The 27970-nt window shown below is 35.8% G+C and overlaps 2 protein-coding genes across 3 annotated transcripts in view; one reads left to right on the top strand and one right to left on the bottom strand.

Annotated features, from left to right (window-relative positions):
• The window catches only part of LOC136039315 (congested-like trachea protein), a 68597-nt gene that overhangs the window by 7881 nt on the left and 32746 nt on the right, over positions 1–27970 (bottom strand). The gene's annotated exons all lie outside the window — the stretch shown is intronic.
• Positions 30–27928, top strand: LOC136039314 (uncharacterized). The gene is made up of 5 exons (XM_065722928.1): positions 30–101; positions 7086–7235; positions 10644–10766; positions 17795–19598; positions 27243–27928. The coding sequence occupies exons 1-5, from the start codon at positions 66–68 to the stop codon at positions 27866–27868; spliced, it is 2739 nt and encodes a 912-aa protein (XP_065579000.1). The 5' UTR covers positions 30–65; the 3' UTR covers positions 27869–27928.

Here is a 27970-nt window from a genome sequence, read left to right as displayed (position 1 = left end):
TGTTCAGCAAAGATAAAAATTCCAGTCAGTCGTCATTAGAATTCCATGATCATAAAACCAAAGAAATGAGGATTTTATCACTGTTGTTATTAGCATATCAGGTACCTAGTGCAAATAAAGGACTGATTTTTACTTATGCTTATTCTATAGGTGAAGGTGCCGAATCGGGCAATGAGGCAAACAATTTGCCCCACCCCCTAGGGTCATCTTAACTAATCATTAGTGGTTTGCAGCTTTCCGCCCTTCTGAGATATAAAAAAGTGTATATTGGCCCTATCTATCGGTGGCATGTTTGTGTCTCTCTAGTTTGACATCACAGACCCCTGGGAAACGATAATAAGAATAAAAACCATAAAAGAACATCGATTTTCCGTCATAAACAAATACAATTAAATTCCAAAGATATAAATACTTTTTTTCATCCTAGAAATGGCAAAAAAAGAGGTGACTTTTGAAACTCGGATTCTAGTCAGAGCATTCGACAAGCTTTTCCCCACGAAAGCAAGAGTCGTGAAAGCATTAATTGCCGTTCTTACAAATAATTAAAAAAATCATGATGTTGCAAATTCTGATATAAATAAAAAGTCTATAGGAATTCTGTTTCAGTAGCAATAACGCGCCTCCAGTGGTTATGGTGACCATATATCCTGCACCGAAGTCCAGCAAAATCTTTGGCATTCACCACGTATTGTTATCCCATCCCCTTATCACTAATAAATTGAACCAGAGACATAACTTCAGATCCACAAGAGATGATCCGAAGCTCTTACATTTTACAAAGTTCTGAAAATGAACACTCCCAGCCGCTCACTGTAGAAATCTATACCGTAGAGACGGGCTAATGATTAACGGGTCCAGGAATGTACTTGATTCTGAGGATAACTTGCCCTGGGTTTATCCTTGGTTAACAATTGCCCTGACCTAGTTCAAAGCAACATTAAAAAAAACATCAAATTTTTGGGTCTTAACGTTGAGATGGCTCTGGGACCTCCTCCAAACGCTATCTGTAGCTGCCGCCCAAATCAATTGTGACTTCCACCCCTCATCGCATGACCGGTTGGGCTTTAGAGGCAGACCTCACATCCAGTGGAAGGAAAGCCCAAGGAAATTTTTAAAAATAGAAAACATTACCATTGACGAGGCCCGCTTCTTAGATACCAATCGGTTTGCCTGGAGAAGTGAAGTAGCAATGCTGTCTGCGCTGTCTACCATGCGACAGTAGTCTTAATAGTAGTCATGTTCTTTGTCCTGACAAGATCTTTGTTTACTTGCTATTCGGTTATTTGGGTTTTAACACTGTTGGGTTTTTCAAAAAGTCTCACGGCAACATTGGTGCAAAAAACAAGAAGACAAAAAATATGCGGGGCGGGGACAAAGAATGCATTTGAGGAGAATCAGGGCGGAGTTAGCAAATTTGGCGTTTAAAAGTTATTTATTAGTCAATGACCAATGTTTTCCAGGTGATGTAAATGAATCAAACTCAAGATCAAACAACATTAAAGGCAAATACGGAGTTTCAACCCCATTTTATGCACTATCTTTACCCTAGATTCTAGCTAAGCAGGGTTGGCTCTACTCAATTTTCAAAGAAACACGGGAAGCTAATATTACATGTAACTACTTATTTCATCATCAACGTTGAATGCTGTCCCCTTTAAATTGTCTCCTTCCGGATTCGAGACACACTCTAACGTGTTTTTTACATTATGTAGTAAGAAAAAAAATGGCCTACTTAGATAGCCCTACTAAGCTATTCACATTCGCCAGAAAGGCCAAAATTTGCTCCAGATCGTTTCAACGTTTATAGACCACTTTTAGAAAAGAATACGAAACGACAAAAGTTAAATTAAAAAAAGCTGTGTTCTGACAAAGACACAAATTCTAAGCGAGAACGAATAAGCGGCATCACTATGCGAACTTCTGCTAGCACATCCGATTCAAAGTAAGCTTAGCTGTAAGTCTTCTTGGAAAACTTTTCCAAGTTATATATATATACATATATATATATATATATATATATATATATATATATATATATATATATATGTATATATATATATATATATATATATATATATATATATATATATATATATATATATATATATATATATATATACATATATATATATATAAATATATATATATATATATATATATATATAAATATATATATATATATATATATATATATATATATATATATATATATATATATATATTTTAATCATTTGAATGCCAATGTGAAAAAGAATGAATATTTTTACAAACGCAATAATAGCAAATTTTATTTGTTTTAAACAAAATTTTGCCTTCTCGAACAAATAAACCTGTATATCCCTCCACCAAATCTGTATTCGAAAGCAAAATGCAACTTAGATCAGTGAAATTAACGATTTTCTGTTGAACTAAATAAAAAAAAAGTTTTCTTAACTTAAATTAAAGAGTAATATTAAAACTTCAGACGAATAGAAATTATTACGTGTTTGAAGGGGATTGCCCCCTCCTCAACAGCTCGCTCTTTACATTTAAGTTTTTTAGTACTTTTAAAAAAGGTTCCCATTGTTCTAATCAAACGACCCTTATGTTTCAGTAGTCGTTCTTAAAGAATTGGGACAAAATTCAAACTTCAGCGTAAAGAGCGAGCTATTGAGGAGGGGACGATCCCCTTCATGCACGTAATAATTTCTGTTCGTTTTAAGTTTTAATGTTACTCTGTATTTTCAGTTGAAAAAACTAGTTTTTTATAAATTTAGTTTCTCATCGTTTTTTAGTAATGCCAGAAAATCTGGCCCCACCACCACGAAAAAACTCCCCTCCCCACGGAAATATCCTCTAGATAATTCAACCTCGGCGAAAATTTACTCCGGACAATTACCTTAGCAAATCCACGCGAAAAATTGAGACGGGAAAGAGAAAGCAAGACACTTAAAACAAAATTGTACAGGAATTCTGGCCAATTCTCTCAGTTTACAATTTGCCCTAGCAAGCTCACTCCCTGGAAACTTCCCTCTCTATAAAAAATTGCCTATGAAAAAAAAAACCCAGCAAATGTTGAGCAAAATGACTATAACAAAATTTTGATCGAACGACTATGGGACAAAAAGGGAGCGGAGGAGGGGGTCAGGTATCCCTCCAATATTGTTGGTCACTTAAAAAGGGCACTAGAACTTTTAATTTTTGTTCAAATGACCCCTCTCACGATATCTTAGGATTATTGGATTGATACAATCATCCCTAAAAAAAAATAAAAATAAACATGCATCCGTGATCTCTTCTGGCAAAAAATACAAAATTCCACACTTTTGCAGATATGAGCTTGAAACCACGACAATTGGGTTTTCTGATACACTGAATCTAACAGTGCAATTTTCATTGAGATTCTAATACTTTTAGTTTCCTCTTTTTTTTAAAAATCAGGCAAATTTTATCAGGCTCGTAGCCTTTAATCGGTAAGACTAAACTTAATGATACTTATATATATTTAAAATCAGCATAATAAGCAAATTCTTTTGATGTATCTATTGCTAACAAAATTCCGTCTTATTAGTTTCGATTACTATTGATCCGGGTCACTCCTTACTTACAGTTCGCTACCACGAACTGTTTGATACCATGCTCAGAGTTTTGCCGTTTACCCTGTAACAGGAGTTATGAACCGAGTTAATATAAACAACCCTAGTTTCTGTTGCTTGTGTTGCATTTGAGCCGTTCTTGCGAAAGAGAAAAAGCAGCTGCGTAATCTAGGAACTATATATAAATAAATAAATGTATATATATGTATATAAATATATATATATATATATATATATATATATATATATATATATATATATATATATATATTCTATTGTTTGGTAAATGACGACTTATACTTATTGACGACATGATTTGTGTTGGGTTGTTGCCTCTGAATTATTTGTCTTTATTATTTTTTCTATTGTTTGGTAAATGACGACTTATACTTATTGACGACATGACTGCCTGTCCATGATCTGTGGATCAGGTGACGTCATGTTTCGGCTGACGTCATGAAATTAGTTGCCGTCATTTTTGTTATGACGATGCTTAGTATATTGTAAAACACATTAATTTGGTTAATAATATACCATTTAAAACACCAAAATGAACATGCTGGAGTAGTCACTCGGTGAGAGAGGGTGTCAGAACGGAGAATGAAGGTCCCAGGTTCAAATCCTGGTTAGGCTAAAAAAGGTAAAAAACTAAAAACTAAAAAAAAAAAACTGAAAAAACTAAAAAAGGCAAAAACTACAAAAAAAAACTAAAAACTAATAAAAAAAATAAAAAAGCCGAAAAACTAAAAAAACTAAAGAAACTAAAAAAAGGAAAAAAACTTAAAAAACTAAAAACTAAAAAAAAGGAAAAAACTGAAAAATAGAAGAGAAAAAGAAAACTAATAAAATTAAAAATAAAAATAAAAAAAATAAAAAAGATAAAAACTAAAAAAAAGTAAAAAGAAAAAACGAAAAAAACTAAAAAAGCTAAAAAAAAAGGTAAAAACCAATAAAAAAACTAAAAAGAAAAAAAGGTAAAAAACTAAAAAAAAATTTCATCTAAAAAACTAAAAAAACTAAAAAAGGTAAAAACTAAAAGAACTAAAAAAGAAAAAAAACAAAAAAAAGGAAAAAAACTGAAAAATAAAGGAGAAAAAGAAAACTAAAAAAATATAAATAAAAATAAAAAAAGTAAAAAAAAAACTAAAAAGAAAAAAGAAAAAAACTAAAAAACCAAAAAAAAGGTCAAAACCAATAAAAAAAAACTAAAAGGAAAAAAAGGGAAAAAATTAAAAATTTATTTCATCATATACCAATTCAAAAACGAATGTATACCGGGATGACGACCGGGACACAGGGAATATAAATGACACAACTACAACGGGGACGCCGGGGGCACAGGGGGATATAAATGACGACCGGGACACCGGGACACAAGGAATATAAATGACGCCCGGGACGCTCAAAGAGAAATCACAGACTGGGACACCGGGACACAAATGACGACCGGGACACAGGGAATATAAATTACGACCGGGACATAGGGACATAACTACAAAGGGGACGCCGGGGTGCACAGGGGGATATATAAATGACGATGGCGACTCGGGGACATAACTACAAAGGGGACGCCGGGGTGCACAGGGGGATATATAAATGACGCCCGGGACACAAGGAATATATATGACGCCCGGGACGCTCAAAGAGAAATCACAGACTGGGACACCGGGACACAAATGACGACCGGGACACAGGGAATATAAATGACGACCGGGACACAGGGACATAACTACAAAGGGGACGCCGGGGTGCACAGGGGGATATATAAATGACGATGGCGACTCAGGGAATGGTCGATTAGCAATCACCATCAACAAAGCTCAAGGGCAATCATTAGAATCATGAGGTATCGATCTGAATACGGATTGTTTTCCCATGGACCATTATATGTTGCATGTTCAAGAGTCGGTAAACCTGACAATCTATTTATATGCACAGACAATGGGACAGCAAAGAATTTTGTATATTCGCAAGTTTTACGTAGTTAAAAACATATATATATATATATATATATATCTATCTATATATATATATCTATCTATATTCACAGATGGGACATAGGGACACAACTACAATGGCGCGTAACTAATATGGCGCGTAACGACTTACGCGCGCGGGGGGGCTTGGGGGGGGGCGAAGCGCCCCCACCAACTAGGTGTTGGGGTGGCGCGAAGCGCCACCCCAACAGCTAGTATATATATATATATATATATATATATATATATATATATATATATATATATATATATATATATATATATATATATATATATATATATATATATATATATAAATATATATGTATATATATATATATATATATATATATATATATATATATATATATATATATATATATATATATATATATATATATATATATATATATGTATATATATATATATATATATATATATATATATATATATATATATATATATATATATATATATATATATATATATATATATATATATATATATATATATATATATATATATATATATATGCCTACGGCAAAAAAGTCAACTTTTGAACTGAGACAGATAGATTTTTGTTTCGACGGCAGTCGATAGCTTTTGATGAGCTGATCAAAGTATATGTCATTCATTTTTTGGTAGAAAAATTCCTTCATGGGACATACCAGTTTGAAAGTTTAAGGGGTTGACAACTTCAGTAGTAACGTACATACTGAAACCAAAAATAGGCTGATACAGAAATTATATCGGATGTGCGTCTTAAACTTCAAAGTTCTCTCATTACTAAAGAAATTAGAGTTTATCCTTTGCTACTTTCTAAATGATGACGTAAGAAACTTGGCCTATGGCAAAAAAGTCAGTTTTTGAACAAAGACAGATAGATTTTTTTTAGTAAGGTACACATAAAACCAAAAATAGGCCGATACCAATTGTGAGACATATAGGGGAGTTTTAAGCAACAGTCGGCTGTTTAGCTCATAATCATCTTCGGCAATGAGGGGTTCGCAACTTTTGCTAGTTGGTGTACCTATTATTTGTTTCCGGTGTATTTGATGGTAAGACCAATTTGGTTCCAGTGGTAAGACATATAGGGGATTTGTAAGTAATAATCAACTGTTAGGCTACAATCATCTTCAGCGATGAGGGGTTTGCAACTTTTGCGATTTGGTGTTCCTAGTATTTATTTTAAGATCCTTACAGATTAACAAGTTCAGCGCTTAGTCGAAGCGAGGAAACAAAACTAAAGTGTTGCTCTCGCAACACTTTCGGCAAGGCCGAACAAAGGTTACCGCAACACCTAACGTTGCCCATGCAATGTAGATCTAGTTATACTTCACGATCGTCCAAGAGCCAGTCTCCCACCAAAAAAAAAGGTTAACGAAGATTAACTGGCATACAGATGACCTTTATTCCAGCATTACATCCAAAGAAATAGTTTCTGATCTTCCATTCAAGGTTTGAACAAGGCCTTACAACCATTCATTAAGTATTTAAACAAAAGTGACAAATATCATCTTTTTGCTTGTTTTAGATTACAACTGAAATTAATGGACTTCCAACACCAGATGTAGGAGACGAGGCGAACTGGGCAGTATCCTGCCCACATGATTGCACCTGCTACATGTCAACATTGACAGAGATGGAAGAAGACACAGAAAAAACAGAATACATCATAAAAGAGGTGAGCTCCGTTTGGATTTATAAACATTTATTTTCATCCTAACATCTTTTAACACTTACAGGCGCGATGCAATTATATAATCCTAATATATGAGTGGAATGCCCACTAAAGCAAAACATTTTATAGAAGTACACATATTGCTCACAATTTACACATTCATGATTTACACTATACTAATTATACTAGACTATACAGTAACTGGCTTTACTGTATTACTTCTGTAATTTTTTGGGGTTTATTTCTGGATGTTTGCATTGGTCATTGCTAAATTAGAAACAAATAAATAGTCTCCTGACAAATGCCTTTCTGAACATATAATCTATCAAAGAGTTGAAAAAAAAACTTATCCACATGGGATGAAAATGAGAGTTCCGGTAATAGCTACCCACCAAGAAAAAAAAATATTGATGAAAGTTGTCCTTCTGACGAGGAAGACTGTTTCTGTTTCCTGGCAAATCAAATACTGTATATTTACTGCCTCCTAAACTCGTGAAGGCCAGAGCTTCATTTACGCTTTGCTGAAAATACTATATACTTCGAAAATTTTCTTTTTATAATCAAAACAATAAAAATCAAAAGTTGCTGAGATTTCCAGGAGGAAATATATATATGCTGAGATCTTATTATATATTAAACAATCAGTCTACTTTCATTAATCTTTTCTAGTAATACTTTTTATTACAATGACTTTTCGTCGATGCTTTGGCAGCAGAAAACCACACAGTTTAAAATACACATTGTTCCAATAAGCATCAATGTTCTGTTTGTAAATACTGATTAGCTATGTGATATTATTTGTGCTTCTATTGTTGCTGATATGACGAATAAAAATAAAAACACAGATCAAAATACTAACTGTTTTCAGTAAAGTGCAAATAACACCCTTGTTTTAAAGGACCGTAGACCTACTCCAATTTGGGTTTATTGCTGTTCTTTAAGTTTGACTTGATCGTTCATCTAAATTTTTGTTCTTTTTAGATTAATTTTATCCATTGATATGTTTGCTTTAAGTTTGAATTATTTCAGGACTTTATTCCTGGTATGTCTCCGGTTTTATTATGGATCTTTACCTTTCTTTGAAAAATTATTTTAGGAAAACAATTTTAAAACTAATTTACAAAAACGGTCTTATGAAATAGCTTATGAAACACGTGCTTAAGAATCTACAGGCGGTCCCAACATGAGGCTAAAATTTTCTTTTTAATGATATTTTTTTTATTAATATTATGAACCAAACAATGCAATAAAACACAAGTGTCCTGTAATACATATCATAATTAGCCTCAAAACATTAATTCATAAATGAGGAAGTTACTGGACACCCTGCTAGAATGTGTGCTACATCCTGAACACCTAAATTTTATCTCAGGCAAGAATAATTCACATCTTAGGCGAGCCCTTTTCTCTCTAAACCCTTTTTCCTATTTTACTATGGAGGACAATTAGGTCGAATACGGAACCAGTCCCCTAATATCTCGGACGGCTAGTTTTTAAATAATGCTCAAAATCAAAACCTCTTTAAGTTCGACATAAAACTTCAACGTCAACTTATTCGCTGGTTCCAAATTTGAATTTCCATTCAAATCGTTAAGCAAGCCATTAGCGATTCATCCTTCTCAGCCGGCCCTGGCCTCTCATTCCGAATATAAGATACAGCTTCTATCAAATACAGCTTTTAATTGGTACGGCCATGATCTTTTTCTTTTCGACTATGTTATATCCAAATCAGCAGCATTTACTAACTTATCATCCGACAGGCTAGCAAAGTTTAGCCACATCATTTGCGCCTATCTACTTAATCTAAAGGAAACCAAAATCTATGTCTTCTTTGATAGCCTTATTAAGTGTCGTTTTATGAGCACCAATTAACTTAGCTGTATTGAACTCAACGGTGCTGCTGGATCATACCCCTAACACTCAAGTCGTAATGTATAGTAGGTCGCCCTTTAGCATCCAAAATGTATTTATTCATCTTTAAATCTGTTGTACTTGAAAGAGCTGAATTACTTTCGCTCTCTTAGTCTTTTTACATGCCCTTTCCAGCTGATAATAGTAGTCTCCCAGCTGATAATAATGATAATCCAGAGTCCCCAGCTGATAATAATAGTCTCAAATATTCAAATATTTCAATTTCTTTCAAACTTCCATGTTTATAGTTTTTTTTTATGCACACAATTTTTTGTATTACATTGAATACAAAAAATACACAAATACACAATTTTACTATGCACACAATTTTTTGTATTATTTTAAGCACAGCACACAATTTGTAATGGAAAAGGCAGTAACTAACCGAACTATTTTTCATTTATTAATGCCAGAATTCCGCTACAAAACTATTCTATGGCCTAACATTCTCTTTAATATTTTAGCGACGAGACCAATTTTTCTTTTAGATCTCTGCTACTATCACCGAGCAAAAACCCCTCAATCCGCGAATTTTTGGCCATATCAGTTTCAATATCTTGCTTTTTATGAGTGCTACCATTCGATGAAAATAGATTTCAATTTTCAAAACAAAAAACAACGGTAGCATGCTAAGAAAAGTTTTATGTTTTATTATTACATCTTTTTCCTTGATACCCAATTTTCTCGACAACCCAGTATTGCAGCCCCAGAATTCAGAAGAAACCGGTTGATATTTGCTGACAGCTCATTACTGCAAAGTTTGTTGATCAAGTGAAGTTGGCTTGTTTTTTCACCATCCTGGTGGACAAGACGACAGATACATCAAGCCAGGACTGCTGACTCTAAAGCTTCCAAAATTGGTCAGCGAAACTTGTTGGATCAGGGGAGTTTGACCAAGCCGCTTTGAGCAGGAGGCGCCAGTTTGGCTAGTAAGACGACTTTGATGCTGCTACTGATATTTTTGATGTTAGTCTCAATTTAAATGTTCCGCCAACTCAAGATTTTGATTTGAAACTCCTATTTTCCCCAAAATTATCATTTAAAAAAAGGAATATAGGTGAAATCTACAATAAACCCTACTTGAAAATTTATGGGTACTAATGAGCAGGTACGTACGCAATGGTCAGGGGGGGGGGGGTACTCGATTCCGCACCCTCAAATACTCCCGGATTTTTATTGCTTTTCTTTTGGTTTCCCATGCCTTTTCTTTTGTCTTTTATTCTTGTGTTTTCTCAGATTTGCTTTTCCCCCTGAAATAATTCCCTCTATAGGCGGCGTCTCGATAGGTCAAGGTAACTAAATATTTTACTCAAACATTGAGTGCTTAACAGAACTATTACTGAAGAAGTATTTTAAGTTTAAATACTTTGCACCACTAGTTAGGATTTATATTACGGTCATTGACAGCAAGGACCTTCGTTAGGAACTAAAGTGCGCATTGTCTTACAAATTGATTGGTTGCTATTGACTGGCAACTTTATAAATTTCAGAATTTTTCAGGATGTAGCAGTTACAGAAACCCCACAAGCAGAGGAGGAGTTGCCATTAAAGGCAGCAGTGTGTATGATAAATCAACGAACTAATTTGAAAAACCTGTTTTCGTTGCTGTCTCCAGATACTGAGGTAAGTTTTTGATATAGTGAAGCGATAATAGTGAAGTAATATAGTTTTTAGATAATAGTGAAGATATTAGTTTTTGATATAGTGAAGTGATAATAAATGAAGGTAAACTTCATTTATTTAATGTTTAGAGCGAGAAAAAGTTCATTTTAACTAAAGACTAATATTCACAATCATCCCGAACAGACCTGTCACGTGAAAATCTATAAAAAAATTTTTGTGGCAGGACAAAATATTGCAATCACTGACTAATTATATATATTAAAAAAAGGAAAAAAAGGAAGAATAAATGCAATTTTTATAAACAAATAAGAAATAATAGTCACAGGAACACCAAATTAATACTTAAAAAATACGTTCCCTCCCCCTTCCCTACTCATCAAGAAATTCTTCTGTCTTAAAAGCCGAACTACTCTCGGCATCTAGGTGCTTACAAGAAAATGAACAATTATACTTTCAGAGCTATCTGAAATTATAGTTGTACATATGCATTTTAAAGAATACAATATTTTTCAAAGTATTTGCTGCTAGAAGGAATTTATATAAAAAAGAAGAAAAGCTAAAATTCTTTCTTTGTTTTTCTTTATCTTTTAAGCTTCTACAAGCTTCACTTAGAATTTTCAGATCGGCTGAAAAATTCCATGAAAAACCCTGATTGGCTCAAATTAGCATTAGCTAAATCTCGGTATTAATAACATTTCATTCAAATTACGACCTTGTAGAACTCCAAAAATATTTGGCGTCTGACTCACAGTAGTGTCTAAAACCAAACGACTATTTTGACTTTCAAACCTTCTAGCAAACAATGTTAGGTTGTATGCGAATTTGTTTTTCTATGCTTCCATAAAAAAAAATAATAAACAAAGGGGGATCTATGTAATGCGGAGACCCAGAACACACCATTTTTAATCCACATTTTATGAAGTTATCTGACTTCGAAACTTCCATAAGTGCTAATAAACTGAAATGGAGATCCATCCCTCAAATTTATCAAATCAAGCTGTAATTGTAAGTGTTTGTAAAACAGCCCAAAACAGATTGGCACCACAAATTTTGTATTTCGTTACTAGCATACACAAGTTTCTTTCGGGTTCAACAATTAAATTTGGGATTACAGTTTCCCAAATTCGCAATTACCCAAATAACCTTAATTAAATCACATATATTACATTCTAATGATTGTTACAACTCCTTTTAGCATAAATGCTTACGGAGGAAAAACGTTCTAGAAAACCCATATATTTTATAGAAACGTAAAACAGTTCAAAATAGGGATGATACCTTTTTATTGACAGTGAATAGATATAAAATTATTTAACTGGATATTTCGAACACATATACAGTGTTCATCATCAGCAGTAAAACTAAAAGACATGAATAAAAATAAACAAAATTTATACCTAATAAACTAATTACATATCGTTTATTGCTCTTATTTTTTTTTCAATGCAACAGCCAAGGCAAATCTCTATGACCTTTTTGGTTCCGGTTCATTAGAATTATCTGACATATTACGTGGACAGAGGTCTTAGCTCTTAGGTGAGGTGATATTTACTTTATTTGACCTCAGTAAATTATCATAAAAAGGTATCATCCCTATTTTGAACTGTTTTACTTTCGTCATGGAAAGGCAGTGTGGTCTTCGAAGTTATCTACCTTTATAGAAACCCTGTTTAGACTTTTTATACAGGGGGGAGCTATACTAATCGTCGAAGATATAAGCATCTGGATGCCCCTCTGAACGAAACTCCGTATGCAACCAATCATCCTTTGGGTTGTACACCACATACTTACTAAAAGGACGAATTGCGTTTCCCCTTGAATATTCAAACTAGAAACTTGGAGTCGAATACTATTTATTGTTGAGCTTTCATAAAGAGAAAGAAGAAGAACAAGACGCTGCAAGGAGTAATTAAAAAGGAACAAGACCGGTTTTGTAAATGTTAAAAAAAAAAAAACTTTGGCTTATTGGGTTCCTAATTGATAGGCTTGAACGAGTCTCGATTTCCAAGGCTTGAATACGGACGCCCGACAATCGTTTTAGACGATATAATGGGAACGAAGCTCCTAAACTCCATTGGCACATTTCTATCTTGAGCAGTTACATCGTTCAAGAGGACACCCCAGAAAATAAAGAGGAAGAGTGGTAACATAAGAACCCAGAATTCGTTCTTAACCAATTGAGTTGTCAACTTGAGGAATTTCCTAAATGAAGTCACAGTTTAATCAGCCTGCTACAACTCATTCGAAAACTTTGTTGACAAGAAATGGTACTACACACTGTTGAAAAAAGTGCGGGAAGTGTGCAAACGATCTTATTATTATCGATGGCAGGTAGGACCTGCCTTTTCACTACTAATATAGATTAGATAAAAAGAACAAGTTATTTTATACTGAAAGAAAGGAGCAACATTGAAACTTAAAACGAACAGAAATTAATCCGTATATGAAGGGGGCTACCCCCTCCTCAATACCCCTCTCCAAAGTTCTTTTTTTATGAACTTCTAAAAACGTTCTCATTCAAATTATAAGACCCTTGTGTTTCAAGAATCATTCTTAAAGAATTGAGACAAAGGGTCGAACTTTAGCGTAAGGAGCGATTTAATATTGCTACTTAGTTTCTGTAAAAAAGACTTGTTTTTTTATTCAATTTCTGACTGTTTTTCAAATAATCCGAGGAAACGCACCCCCTCCGTGAAAAATCCACCCACGAAAAATCCTTCCGTAGAAAGTTTCTCCAATATAAAATTCTTCCACCGAGAAATTACCCCCGGACAATTTCGTCCTCGCTGCGAACTCCCCCAGAAAATTTCTTACTTCGGATTCCGCCTGAAGAACACTCCTTAGCCATACTCTCATTTACAATAAAAACTTGTTTTATTTATTTTCTGATCTTTTTTAATGTCATAGCGGAATCTTCCGTGTGTAGAAAATATTTCCCATAAATCGCCACACTCCGCAGAAAATTACCCATGGACAATTCCCCTGAAGCATCTCCATATGTGGAATGGGGTCCCCAACGGGAAAGTAAGACAAATAAAACAAATTTCGTATACGAGTTCTGGAAAATTAAAATTTGTATGATAAGATGTGTAAAATATGTAACATTTCCCCCGGAAACATCCATCCCAATGAAAAATTTCCTCGTAGAAAACCCATCCCCAGAAAATCTCCTCCATCTTGAAAAATGTCGGTATACTTCCCTACAAAAAACGATACATATAAACGATGGGCAAATTTCATAGCTTCCCTCGCTTCCTCCGGTGGTTCTGGGGGTCATGACATCTCCAAAGACATAGTTATTGCACCTTTCAACTATACTGAGCAAATAGGCTATCTCAAAATATTGATCACGCGACTTTTGGAAAAGAGGGCGTGGGAGGGGGGCTAGTTGCCCTCCAATGTATTGGGTCATTTAAATAGGACACTAAAACTTAAAATTCCAGTTTGAATGAGCCCTCTCGCGATTTTCTAGGACCACTGGTTCAATGCGATCATCGTTGCAAAACAACAACAACAAATAAACATGCACCTATGATTTTTCTTCTGGCAAAAATATAAAATCCACATTTCTGAAGATAGGAGCTTGGAAACTTTACACTAGGGTTCTCTGGCCTGCTAAATCTGAATGTCTGACTTTCATTAAGATTCTTCGACTTTAAGGGGTTGATCCCCTTTTTCAAAAATCCGACACCTTTTCTTAGGGGAACTCTCTGAAACTTATAGCCTTCGATGAGTAACTCTAAACTTGATGAATATTAAATATTTGGAATCATCATAATAAGCAAATTCTTTTCATATATATCTATTGACATGAAAATTCCAATTCTAACAGTTTTTACTACTATTGAGCCGCATCGCTCCTTACTTACAATGCGTTACCACGAGAACTGTATGATATGAGATAATATTATGGATATTCTTTTTCTCTTCCATAAGGTAGTACAAAGTTAACAAACTTGAAATCCATAATCAATTATCCAATTTTTCAAAATATACTCAGGGTAGACAGAAAAATTATAACTAAAATAAAACAATAGAAACCTTTCAGACATACTAGATTTTGATATTGGTTTTGAAGCTTTTCAAAACAGAAGTATGATCTATTTTGCAAATTTCACGGATGTTCCAAGAGACTCGTATGTTTTACTCTTCTTTTTGAAAATCAAAAATACTTTGCAAATATTTGTAAATAAAATTTGCAATCAACAAACATTTTGATGCCACTTTTGCAATCACACCCATATGAAATATTAGACATACCATACAAAGTAAAAATCAGGGAAATAATTTGTTTTTTTTTTATTTCCCAATAAAACTTGTTTTATCAAGTTAAAACATAAATTCCGTGCAATTCTATAGAAAATTCGTTTTAACGGAATATATTTATGTAATGGCATTGGCAAAATACTTCTCGTAGCTGATACTGAATCCCTGATGTTTTTTTCCCACAAATACGCATTTCACAATTGACACTCTTTAGTTCTCATTAGGCCCTATATCAAACAGTTCGTGGTAACGAACTGTAGTAAGGAGCGACCCGGCTCAATAGTAACCAAAACTCTAAAAAATTGAACTTTGATATCAATAGCTACATCAAAATAATCGCATTTTAATGCTGATTTTAAATATATAAGTTTCATCAAGTTTAGTCTTACCTATCAAAAGTTACGAGCCTGAGAAAATTAGCCTTATTTAGGAAAATAGGGGAAAACACCCCCTAAAAGTGGTAGGATCTTAACGAAAATGACACCATCAGATTCAGCGTATCAGAGAACCATACTGTAGAAGTTTCAAGCTCCTACCTACAAAAATGAGGAATTTTGTATTTTTTGCCAGAAGACAAATCACGGGTGCGTGTTTATTTGTTTGTTTTTTTTTTTGTTTTTTTTTTTTTTCTTTTCCCCAGGGGTCATCGTATCGACCAAGTGGTCCTAGAATGCCGTAAGAGAGCTCATTCTAACGGAAATGAAAAGTTCTAGTGCCCTTTTTAAGTGACCAAAAAAATTGGAGGGCATCTAGGCCCCCTCCCACGCTCATTTTTCTCCCAAAGTCAACGGATCAAAATTTTGAGATAGCCATTTTGTTCAGCATAGTTGAAAACCATAATAACTATGTCTTTGGTGATGACTTACTCCCCCACAGTCCCTGGGGGAGGGGCTGCAAGTTACAAACTTTGACCAGTGTTTACATATAGTAATGGTTATTGGGAAGTGTACAGACGTTTTTAGGGGGATTTTATTTTGTTTGGGGGTGAGGCTGAGGGGGGTGGGCTATGTTGGAGGATCTTTCCTTGGAGGAATATGTCATGGGGGAAGAAAAATTCAATGACAAGGGCGCAGGATTCTCTAGCATTACTATAAGAAAACAATGAAAAATAAACATGAAAACGTTTTTTTCAAATGAAAGGAAGAAGTAGCATTGAAACTTAAAACGAACAGAGATTATTACGCATATGAGGGGTTCTAAAAATACTTTAGCATAAAGAGCGAGGTATTTAGGAGGAGATAAATACCTTGCTCTTTATGCTAAAGTATTTTTAGTAATTTCAACTATTTATTCTACGGCCTTTCTGATTCAGGGGTCATTCTTAAAGAATTGGGACAAAACTTACGATTTAGTGTAAAGAGCGTGGTATTAACGAGGGTACAAACCCCCTCGTATACATAATAAAAATATAAGGTTATGAAAGTTTGTTACGTAAGTTAATTCTTAAGTTACGTATATTTTTTACTAATAAAAACGTTCATTAAAAATTAAAAGTTCTAGTTGCCTTTTTAAGTAACCGAAAAATTGGAGGGCAACTAGGCCTCCTTCTCCACCCCTTATTTCTCAAAATCGTCTGATCAAAACTAAGAGAAAGCCATTTAGCCAAAAAAAGAATTAATATACAAATTTCATTTTAATAATTTATGTGCGGAGAGCCAAAACCAAACATGCATTAATTCAAAAACGTTCAGAAATTAAATAAAAAAAAAACTAATTTTTTTAGCTGAAAGTAAGGAGCGACATTAAAAATTAAAACGAACAGAAATTACTCCGTATATGAAATGAGTTGTCCCCTCCACAATCCCTCGCTCTTTACGCTAAAGTTTGACTCTTTGCCACAATTCTACTTTTTAAAACAATTAAAAGCTTTAGCGTAAAGAGCGAGGGATTGTGGAGGGGACAACTCATTTCATATACGGAGTAATTTCTGTTCGTTTTAATTTTTAATGTCGCTCCTTACTTTCAGCTAAAAAAATTAGTTTTTTTTTTATTTAATCACAGTCCAAGAGTGATGAAGCTATTAACAATTTTCGCTAACATAAAACTTGTGAATCCATATACCAGATTATGTTGCCTGAACTGCTTCGCTCAAATTGCGTAGAAAAAGAAGAAGAAAAGGCGAAAAAAAACTGCACAGCCTGGAAATGGATTAAGCTAGTCTTAAAACGATCTGTTACCGCTAAATTAACAATTTTTGAACAAATCCTTTTCGCTATGCTAAGCACTGCGGGAGCATCTATGAATTCATGAATTTTTATACCTGGCATATATTCAGAGGAGTCCTCTATCCCAAGCATCCAGGAAAACGAATTTGCTATTTTCTCCTATAATTTTACATGTCATTTTATGTTTTGGGTAATTTGACCTCGCAAGAAAAGACTTCTACATGCGCTCCTGCTCGGAACGCTCCAGTTCGTATGATATTTAATGCTCAATGTCTGCAACCTCTAGGGAAAAATCTCCTGATCTTCTTTTACCATTAAAAACAAAAAGCGATATAATAAAATGCTTCTAATACAATTTCTAGAGTTTCTGAGCCTGAAAAACTCTTGAAAGAGTAGAAATAAAAAGGTCTTGGTCGAAGTGGTAGCTGCAACCTAGCAATGCACGAACCACGGCCCAGAGTAATCTAAAACTAAAAACCGCGTTTAAAAAAAAACTTGCAAGTCAGAAAAAAATAGCTGATTCAGGAATAGTATTTTATATTAGAGACAAGAATATTACTCTAAAACAACATCAGTAGTAACTAGTTATTATTTCAGATGCTCACTATGATACAATCACAGGAATCTCCTGACATCAGAATTAGCCGAGATCATCTATCCAACATGGATAATCTACGGGTGTTAATCATACAAGGAGCACACTATCAAAACTTCCAGGAACACGGCACGTTTCATATTCATGGTACGGAGGATCTACCCAAGTTCCTTATCAACTGGGACGCATTTACTCCTTTATCTACAATTGAAGTAATTGATATTGAGAACGCAGAGATTGAACCCGCTCCAAAAGATATTGACTTAAGTACAGTAGGAATAAAAAAAAGGAAGAGAAATAAAAAGAAGAGAGAGGCACCAGATGACGATATTCTACTTGTAGAAGAAACAGCAAATAAGAAAATATACGTGGAGGATAGTGGACCTGTGACAATACTCCACGAGCTAGTTTTTCTTCCAGGTCAGGAAGAATCGTCAAAAATAGTACCGTATGAGGTCTATAAGGCAGAAATAGGACAGCAAAGTACTTTTGAGTCAGTATTTTTTCTTAAAAACTTAAGGACAATTCGACTAAATCGCTGTAAAATTCCGCCTCTCAGTGGTAATACCTTTGCCGGTCTGGACAACCTACGTCACGTGGTTATCGAGTATTGTGACCTTAAAATTCTTCCTGATCTTTTATTTGCCAAAGCAACAAATATAGAATCACTGATTTTGTCAAACAATGAAATCATTGATCTAAATAGTGAAGCCTTCGCAGGGTTGTTTGAGCTGCAACACCTAGACTTATCATATAATAATTTGACTCATATCTCAGAAACGTCATTTGCACCCATGCCAAGTCTCCAATTTATCAATTTGAGAGGAAATTCCTTGCGCATTTTCCCAAGTACTTTTGAAGTAATGAATGCGACTAGAAGAATTTATCTTGGAGATCCTCATGACTCAGAAGCAACAATTGAAATAATACCAGGGGCATTCAAAGGTCTTAGGTATCTCCATCATTTAAGCATTCATGGCTTGCGGACGATGTTTTTAGACAGTGAGCTCTTACGGGGAACTAAAACCTTAAGTGAGTTGGTCATTGAGGGACAAGTACATGAACTAGCATTTGACGCTTTTATTCATAATCAAAAGCTACGGAAACTTAATCTAAGCCATTGCCAAATTCGTGAAATATCTGTGGATTCTTTTCAAAACCTCCACGGATTACAAGTGCTCGACCTTTCGCACAATGAAATTAAGGAGCTCCCCCCTGGGATTTTTGACAACTTACAATCACTCAAAGAGCTGTGGCTCACTGGTAACCAGCTGCAAGAGCTCCCTGAAAACGTATTTCAAGGCCTTCACACCAAACTCATTCGACTTGATGGAAACCCGTGGCACTGCACCTGTAATCTAAAGCAACTTAATCCAGCTGTCGTGAGCAAAGTGCGCACAACAAAACACCCCATTGTTTGCGACAAGGCATTTGATAAACCCTCATTATGCCATAGTGCACACATACTAAAATACAGATATGATAAAATGGTAGCACCAAGATGCAAGACACCTGCTAGATGGGAACACTGGAGTGTTTTCGACGTGCTCCGTAAGGAGCTGAAATGTGAACAGCGTTTCCCCTTGACAAACAGACCCAACTCCGTCAACTTCAACTACCTAAATTTGAAACAACTTATGAGAAATTTTGAAACATATGCAGAGGCTCATGAGGATAGTAGTGACGAAGTTGAAGTAACATACCTTGAAACTCACAATGAAGAAGATCCTGAAGGAGGGGAGCTTATTGAAGACGACGAGTACTATCAACCAAGACACGATGATACATTTTACGAGTTCAACATGGGTGAGTACTTCATTAACCAGTTGTTTTTTACTTATTTAACGAAGTCCAATTGTATATGCGTTACAGCAAAATGACAAAACAAGTCATTTGACCAAACTATGATATAAGAAAAGGAATCAATGTAATGACTAAAAACAAGCAGTACCATTGATGGGTAAATTTGAAATTGATTAACTTTATATATATAAATATATATATATATATATATATATATATATATATATATATATATATATATATATATATATATATATATATATATATATATATATATATATATATATATATATATATATATATATATATATATGTATATATATATATATATATATATATATATATGTATGTATATATAACTAAATTCTTACTTCATTGGATTCAGACAATTTCAGCTTAAAGGATTTGCAAAGTCGCTCATCAACAGACTCCTTAATGACAAATGTTAAAGTCTGGTCGGGCTACCCGCTAAGAAAATTTTATTCTATTTTGCTGATTTGGTTCCCTTTTTTCACAATTCTTTGTATATTTGCAAGATCAAATTTCATTTGCCAAGAATTGGAGATGACAGTTGCGGAAAAAAATAAAAAGAGGAGGTCAAAAGTCAATGATGAGATTTGTGTTAAACTTCGCTGCTTTTTTTATATGTTGTTTTATGTACTCAAATTATTAATTAAACAAGAGCTAAGAGCTCATATGGCACTTGTGACGAGCCGAGAAGAGCTAAGAGCCAAGAGATCATACGGTATGAGCTCTAACAAAATTCTATGAATCAATAGATTGATTTACAAAGGAAAATAAGAGGCTTAATGCCAGTCAGGATTTAAAATAAGAGCTCTGAGTCACGATGTCCTTCTAAATATCAAAATTCATTAAGATCCAATCACCCAATCGTAAGTTATAAATACCTAATTTTTTCTTATTTGTCCTCTCCCTTTAGCCCCCCCCCCAGATGGTCGAATCTGGGAAAACAACTTTATCAAGTCAAATTGTGCAGCTCCCTGACACGCCTACCAATTTTAATCGTCCTAGCACGTCCAGAAGCCCCAAACTCGCCAAATCACTAAACCCTCCCCCAACTCTCCCGAAGAGAGCGAATCCAGTACGATCCTGTCAATCACGCATCAAGGACATTTGTTTATTCTATCCACCAAGCTTCATCCCGATTCCTCCACTCCAAGTGTTTTTCCAAGATTTCCCCCTCCAACTCCCCCAATGTCAAAAGATCTGGTTGGGATTTGAAATAAGAGCTTTGAGACATGAATACCTTCTAAAAATCAAATTTCATTAAGATCCGATCATCTATTCGTAAGATAAAAATACCCCAGTTTTCACGTTTTCCAAGAATTCCGGTTTCCCCCTCCAACTCCCCCCAATGTCACAAGATCTGGTAGGAATTTAAAATTAGAACTTTAAAGCACAAGATCCTTCCAAATATCAAATTTCATTAAGATCTGGTCACCCTTTCGTAAGTTACAAATACCTCAATTTTCAAAATTACCCCCCCCCCCCCATTCCACCAAAGAGAGCAGATCCGGCCCGGTTATGTCAGTTACGTATCTTAGACAGGTTTCTATTCTTCCCATCCAGTTTTATCCTGATTTCACCGCTTTAAGTGTTTTCTAAGATTTCCGGTCCCCCCAACTGCCCCCCCCCCCAATTACGCTTGATCCGGTTGAGATTTAAAATAAAAGATCTGAGTTACGAGGTCCTTCTAAATATGAAGTTTCATGAAGATCCGATGACTCCTACGTAAGTTAAAAATCCGTCATTTTTTCTTATTTTTCAGAATTAGCCCCCCCCCCAATAGAGCGGATCTGTTCCAATTATGTAAATCACGAATGTAAGACTTCTGCTCTTATTTTTCCCACCAATTTTCATCCCGATCCCTCCAATCTAAGCGTTTTCCATGATTTTAGGTTTCCCACCCCAAACTTCCCCCAATGTCACCAGATCCGGTCAGGATCTGGTAGAACGACTATTTCTAACTTAAGCTGGTCTCGTCCCTGATACGCCTGCCAAATTTCATCGTCCTAGCTTACCTGGAAGTGCCTAAAGTAGCAAAACCGGGACCGACAGACCGACAGAATTGGCGATTGCTATATGTCACTTGGTTAATACCAAGTTCCATAAAAATATAGTTTTTCAGATAAAAGTAAAGACCAACACTAAAAGCTAAAGCGATTCGAAATTAACATAAATAATCTTCAAACTTAAAAAGAGCAGAAATTAACACAAACAAGATTGGACTACCTGCCTCACATTACCCTAAAGGCGAGAGGGTCATTTACGCTTACTGCAAATAAAGTATATTTTACGCAGTTCTTTACTTTTTCACTATGATACTGAGAAATAAAACTCCGCTGAAACATAATCTATGTTGAAAATTTCGCAGATTGAAAATCCTTTTATGATTCCTGTTCATCCAAGGTGCAGCATGCGTAACTGTCTACAAAAATGTGGCATTGTAGTCCAGGACTTTTAGCTCAAAAAAGGGTCGAACCCGGACAAAATTGCAATATAAACGAAAATGGTACCAAAATGATCAGAAAAAAATTCTGTACAACATACTAAAAGTCCCCATAAATCCGAGTGGGGCGAGTACACGAAAAACTGGGGAAAAGGGGGAAATGCGGGGGAAAATGGGAAAAATGCCGAACATGCCCAGAAAATAGTTTAAAGTGAGTTTTCTGGGGTTTTCACATACGCTGATTACGAAATTGACATCTAAAATTCAGTATAGAAAAAGAGTACTACGGAAAACGGGGGAACAGGGGAAAGAGGGGAGAAAAGAGAAGAATACAGGGTAGGGGTAGAAAGCGGTTTGGAAGATATTTTCTGGGGTGTTCCTATCCGGTGATTTTGAAATTGAGATATAAAATGATATACAAAAATCGATTAACATAAAACGGGGAAATGGGGGGGAGGGAGGGGAAAAAGGAAAATATACAGGGTAGGGGTAGAAAGCATGTGGAAATGTGTTTTCTAGGGTTTTTCTATCTGCTGATTATAAAATTGACATCTAAAACAAAGTTCGAGAACAAATACAGGAGATCTATAGAGGTTCGGCTACCCCATAGGTTCGGAAAAGGCAAAAAAAAAATTCGAGAAAGAAATACGGAAAAATACTGAAATTACATTATTCCGTATTCCTCGCCGTTATCGACAAGCGCGTGGGTTCGTCAACATAATCCTGTTCTAATTCGACATCCAGTAAGAGAAACAAGGTAGACTAGTAACCGCGGAGTTCCAGTGCCGACGACAAAACCTATCCTGACGGAATGACATCTAGCGGATCCAATAGTCCCCAGTCTGCGTGGATGCTTACACATGTGACATGGTAGCAGGATAAATCAAGGTACGACGAGATTTTTTTTTAAGTCAAGCATAATTTTGCGTATCGGCAACTCTTCTTTCAGTACTAAGCCAAGTTTAATTCATTATTTTCCCTGGGTGCCCGAATTAATGGTTATTAGTTGCGTTTTGTCAAGATTAAGCAAGAGCGACATCTAGTTGGCATAATCTTTATGCCAAGTCAGTTCGTCTTTTTCTTCAGATGATGCAGGAACTTGAAGCATCGAATCCACAGCTCTTCGAACAGTTTGCAAGCGGCAAGTTTATTGCCCGACGAAGTGATCGTTTTTGGGCTGGATTGGCTCCAGACCTCGTCATTGAGACAGTCCTGATGAGGAGCTTAAAAACAGATGGAGGGCTGACAAGAGGAAAAGGGATGACTGAGCTTCAGAGAAACATATGGACAATGTCTATGCCAGTACTCGCTTCAGTGAATGATCTAATGCAGAAACTGACGGGTCTAGAGTACAGTTCTAGTGAACAGCACATTACTGCAACCGCAGCACGAATACAGAGAGATACTAAGGATCTACTGACGTTTCTTGAATTCCTTCTAGAGAACTCTCCTTTCACTAGTTCCACAGAGCTTAGAAGTATAGGTTCCGGGCTGATTGCCCATAAAGGCGTCAATGCAGAGGATGCTAAAGCTGTAGGTGAGCTGATCCTCCAGCGCATGGATGGCCAATCCGTCGAAAGTTTTTCATTCAGGAAGAAAGACAAAGTCGTTACACGGGCATCCGATGGGAACATTAGGATAGATGGCGAGATTTTGCATATCGATCCTGCACTGCTTTTTCAACGTCTTTCGACTGCTGCCCATACATCTGAAAATGACATGGCAGAAACTCTACGTTACGAACTGTGCAGTTATCCGCCCGCTTTGTTTGAGAATCCTGGCATAATGCGTCAGCCAGACAAACCTGCACTAGCGAAAGCAATATGGAAAGAAGCGAACACGGAATCGATTCACCACCTGCCAGTGTCAGATCGTGTCACTGTAGTTGACGGAGGTTGGCTGCTTCAGCAAGTACCTTGGAAGATTGGTGATACTTATGATTCAATCTGTGACAGCTATGTTAGTTTCGTTACTCGACGCTGTACCTCCCCTACTGTTGTCTTCGATGGATACAGTGCTGGTCCAACCACGAAAGATGCTACGCACAACCGACGGTGTAAGGGAAGCCAGCATCAAGTGATCGATTTCAGTTTAGGGATGAAGCTCCAGAAAAAGAAGGAAGAGTTTTTGAGCAACTCTCAGAACAAACAGCGAATTATAAGCTACATCGGGGAAAAACTCAGAGCCAAAGGATTTGAAGTCGTCCATGCGAAGGACGATGCTGACTATCTAATCGTGAAGACTGCCGTAACGAAAGCAGAAAACTCTGAAACAATAGTTCTTGGCAACGACACTGACCTTCTGATTCTACTCTTGTATCACCTCCCGCCTAATGCAAAAACACTTTACTTCGAATCGTCAACGAACGCAAAAGAAGCGATAACACGGTTCTGGTGCCTCAACGAAGTGCAAAAAAAAAATGGGAGAAGTATCCAGGCTGCTTCTGGTAGGGCACGCACTCTTGGGATGTGACACGACCTCACGAGTTTTCGGACTTGGAAAGCAAGCTGTGCTACCTCTTTTGAAGAAGAGCGAAGTGTTCAGAAAAAAATGCAAAGTGTTTCTGGATGAATCATCGTCCAAAGATGAAATTGTGAAAGCGGGTGAATATCTTCTCCTCAGCTTGTATAAAGCACGACCAAACGAAGATCTCACTAAGCTGCGACATCGAATTTTCTTGGAAAAAGTTTCTTCGTCTAATACTACGGCGTTTGTTAAGCCTGAAAGGCTTCCGCCAACCGAAGCTGCAGCTTCATTCCACTCCCAGCGAGTGCGCCTCCAGGTATCCCGTTGGAAAGGGGAACCAGCTGACCTCGACCCGGCTGACTGGGGTTGGGTCCTCAGAGACCATAAATACTCACCTGTGATGACCCATTTGTTGCCCGCACCTCAGACTCTTTTGAGTGTCGTGAGATGCAACTGTAAAACAGGCTGCGAGAACTCGCGATGCAGCTGCAAGAAAAATGGATTAGCGTGTACGTTCGCGTGCGGAGAATGTCAGGGTATCAACTGTTTGAACAGGGACAACGAGATTGTCGAAGACGAGGAGCTCGACTAGTGATATCAATGCTGTGTTTTTCAAGTCAACTATACTGCCTTCGAAAGTGCAAATTTTACATATAAGAGCCATTTTATATATAACTGCCAAGCGTTTGTTTTCTTTATGTTTAGTAATTCAAATGGTTGTAGGAAATGTCTGTGATTCAAGAAAGTACAAGTTTGATACTTAAGCGAGTTATTTTGTCCATAGGCCTACTTATTAGCCATTAGCAGCTGGCTCATGAGTCAGGCCTCCCTTCCCCTTTTCCGTTGTTTCCTCCAGTTTTGTTCGGTTTTCATGGTTCTCGTTTTCTTTCCTTCATTTTAGGGGTCAGTTTCGTGATCAGCAGATAGAAAAACCCCAGAAAACACATTTCCACATTCTTTCTACCCCTACCCTGTATATTTCCCTCCCCCCCCCCCCCATTTCTCCGTTTTATGTTAATCGATTTTTTTATATCATTTTATTTCTCAATTAGGTAATCACCAGATAGGAATACCCCAGAAAATATCTTTCAAACCGCTTTCTACCCCTACCCTGTATTCTTCTCTTTTCTCCCCTCTTTCCCCTGTTCCCCCGTTTTCCGTAGTACTCTTTTTCTATACTGAATTTTAGATGTCAATTTCGTAATCAGCGTATGTGAAAACCCCAGAAAACTCACTTTAAACTATTTTCTGGGCATGTTCGGCATTTTTCCCATTTTCCCCCGCATTTCCCCCTTTTCCCCTGTTTTTCGGGTACTCGCCCCACTCGGATTTATGGGGACTTTTAGTATGTTGTACAGAATTTTTTTCTGATCATTTTGGTACCATTTTCGTTTATATTGCAATTTTGTCCGGGTCAAACCCTAAAAGTCCTGGACTATTGGTGTGTTGGAAGGCCTCATAGACACTTTGGTTATCCAGTCGTATACGTAGATTCAAAATCTTTACGTGATTCCGAAGGCACAATATGTCCACCCAGTCAGGGTGCAGCTTCACTTGTTTTTCACTAGATTAGGACTTAAAGCATTTTCGCGCCGCGTTCATGAAATTCCAAAGATTCGACTTACACCATTTTTACGCCGAATAGTGACCTAGCTCTTTTTGCACCAAATACGAAATCAGAACAACATGGGATCGATAGTCCTCGCTTAATAGTCGTTTAGAAGGGTCAAAATTAAAACGAATAAAAATTATTATTATAAATGAAACATAAAACAAACTAAGATCATCACCGATATGATTGGACCTACCAACCCCTCATATCCTCAAAAGGCTACGGTGTTATTTGCGATTCACAGAAAAAAACGTATATTTTGAACAGTTTCTCTTTTCTGATAGTGACACTGAAAAATTAAATCCTGGTCAATCTATATACAAGTTGAAAAGTTATAGGGTAGAAAATCTTGTATTATTCCAGTTCAAACAAGGCGCAATGCTTATCTATCGAGGGCCACCAAGTAGGTCTGCAGTTTGGCTCATTTTGCACCAAGTCAAGACTTAAAGCGTTTCCGCACTGCGTCACCACATATCCACAGGTTATACTTAAGAGAGTTTTTACATCAAGTTATGACTTAGCTTATTATTTTAACAATTGTGGACTGACTTAGAAATAAGCCTAGTTTGGAATCAATGGCCCCGAAGCATTGTATTTTCTTTTTTTATGACTCATTCAATGTCAAAGCTGAGCTAGACTTTCGACAGTTTTCGAAAGATTTTTTTAGGGCGGGGGTGGGGACTGGAAAAAACAAACACCATTTGTTGATTAGTCAAGTTCATCAATGATTAATCAAATGATTAATCAATGATTAATGTTGATTAATATTGATTAATCAAATTCATTAATCAAATTCATCACGTTAGGTCAGAAAAGTGCATTTATATTTAAAAAATATTTTTAAAATTTTGGACATGAAATTCGTTTCAAAAGTTTAAAATGCCAAAATAATTATTAATTTCATGTTCGATGTCACCTATGTTTGCAGATTTTTTTTTCTTCTTTTTTGTATTGATGATTAGGTTGCATGCTATTCTTACAGATCTGTTCAATTGGGAGAGGAAAAGAGGCAAATCTTAATGTGAGACATAGTCCCGAGGTTGTTTTATGATGTTTGGAATTTTTCAATTATGAATGATAGATCTGTTTTTCTTTTCAGAACACCCTTTCACACACCTAAAACAATCGGGGAATTCACTTGTTAAAAGCAAGCTTAGCATGTACAGAAAGCTAGCACCATATGAAATGGAGAACGAAACTATAAACAAAGAAGATCTTTCAAAAGTGATTGAAGAACAAGTAGATAATATAGTAAGTGCAATACAAGAAAACGACGATTTCCTTCCTAGTGATGACGATGACGAAATTAATGACGATTATAGTATTGTTGAAACATCCGTCACAGACCAGCCCGAAACCGTTGATGACGATATAAACCGCGTGGAAAGGAAACAGAAAGGCCAAATGGAGATTATTACGCCCTCTGCAAATGAATTAACCAAAGAAAATACCTCAGAAGCAAGCGCATCACAAACGAAAGTCATCAGAAATAGCTTAGTAAATGATATTTTCACTATTCTCTCTTCATCGTTTTTTCCAACGGTACAAGAGTTGAGCGATCAGACAATTAAGAATAAAAAGGAAATTAATGAATCAATGGGCTGGAAAAAAAATACTGAAGTGCGAAGAACCCCAAAAGAATTGTTAGAGGATAAAGAATACGTATCAAAACTATCGAGAAAATCTTTGAAGCTTTTGAAAGAAAACGCGGGAATATTCCCATAAAATATCAAATACAATTTTATAACTCATATTTGTATAATAATAAAACAGTTGAGATTTTTACTTGCTGAATGAATAGAATTTACGGACTTTCCACAATAGAGA

Source organism: Artemia franciscana, chromosome 19 (assembly GCF_032884065.1).
Source record: "Artemia franciscana chromosome 19, ASM3288406v1, whole genome shotgun sequence".
NCBI lineage: Eukaryota > Metazoa > Arthropoda > Branchiopoda > Anostraca > Artemiidae > Artemia > Artemia franciscana.
The sequence above is the reverse complement of the archived record's forward strand: the minus strand, read 5'-3'. Positions and strand labels throughout refer to the sequence as shown.

Coding starts and splice junctions, on each gene's coding strand:
- LOC136039314 (XM_065722928.1), top strand. CDS start 66: ATGAGGATTTTATCACTGTTGTTATTAGCATATCAG. Junction 102..7,085: donor TGTTGTTATTAGCATATCAG/GTACCTAGTGCA, acceptor TGCTTGTTTTAG/ATTACAACTGAAATTAATGG. Junction 19,599..27,242: donor ATTTTACGAGTTCAACATGG/GTGAGTACTTCA, acceptor TTTTCTTTTCAG/AACACCCTTTCACACACCTA.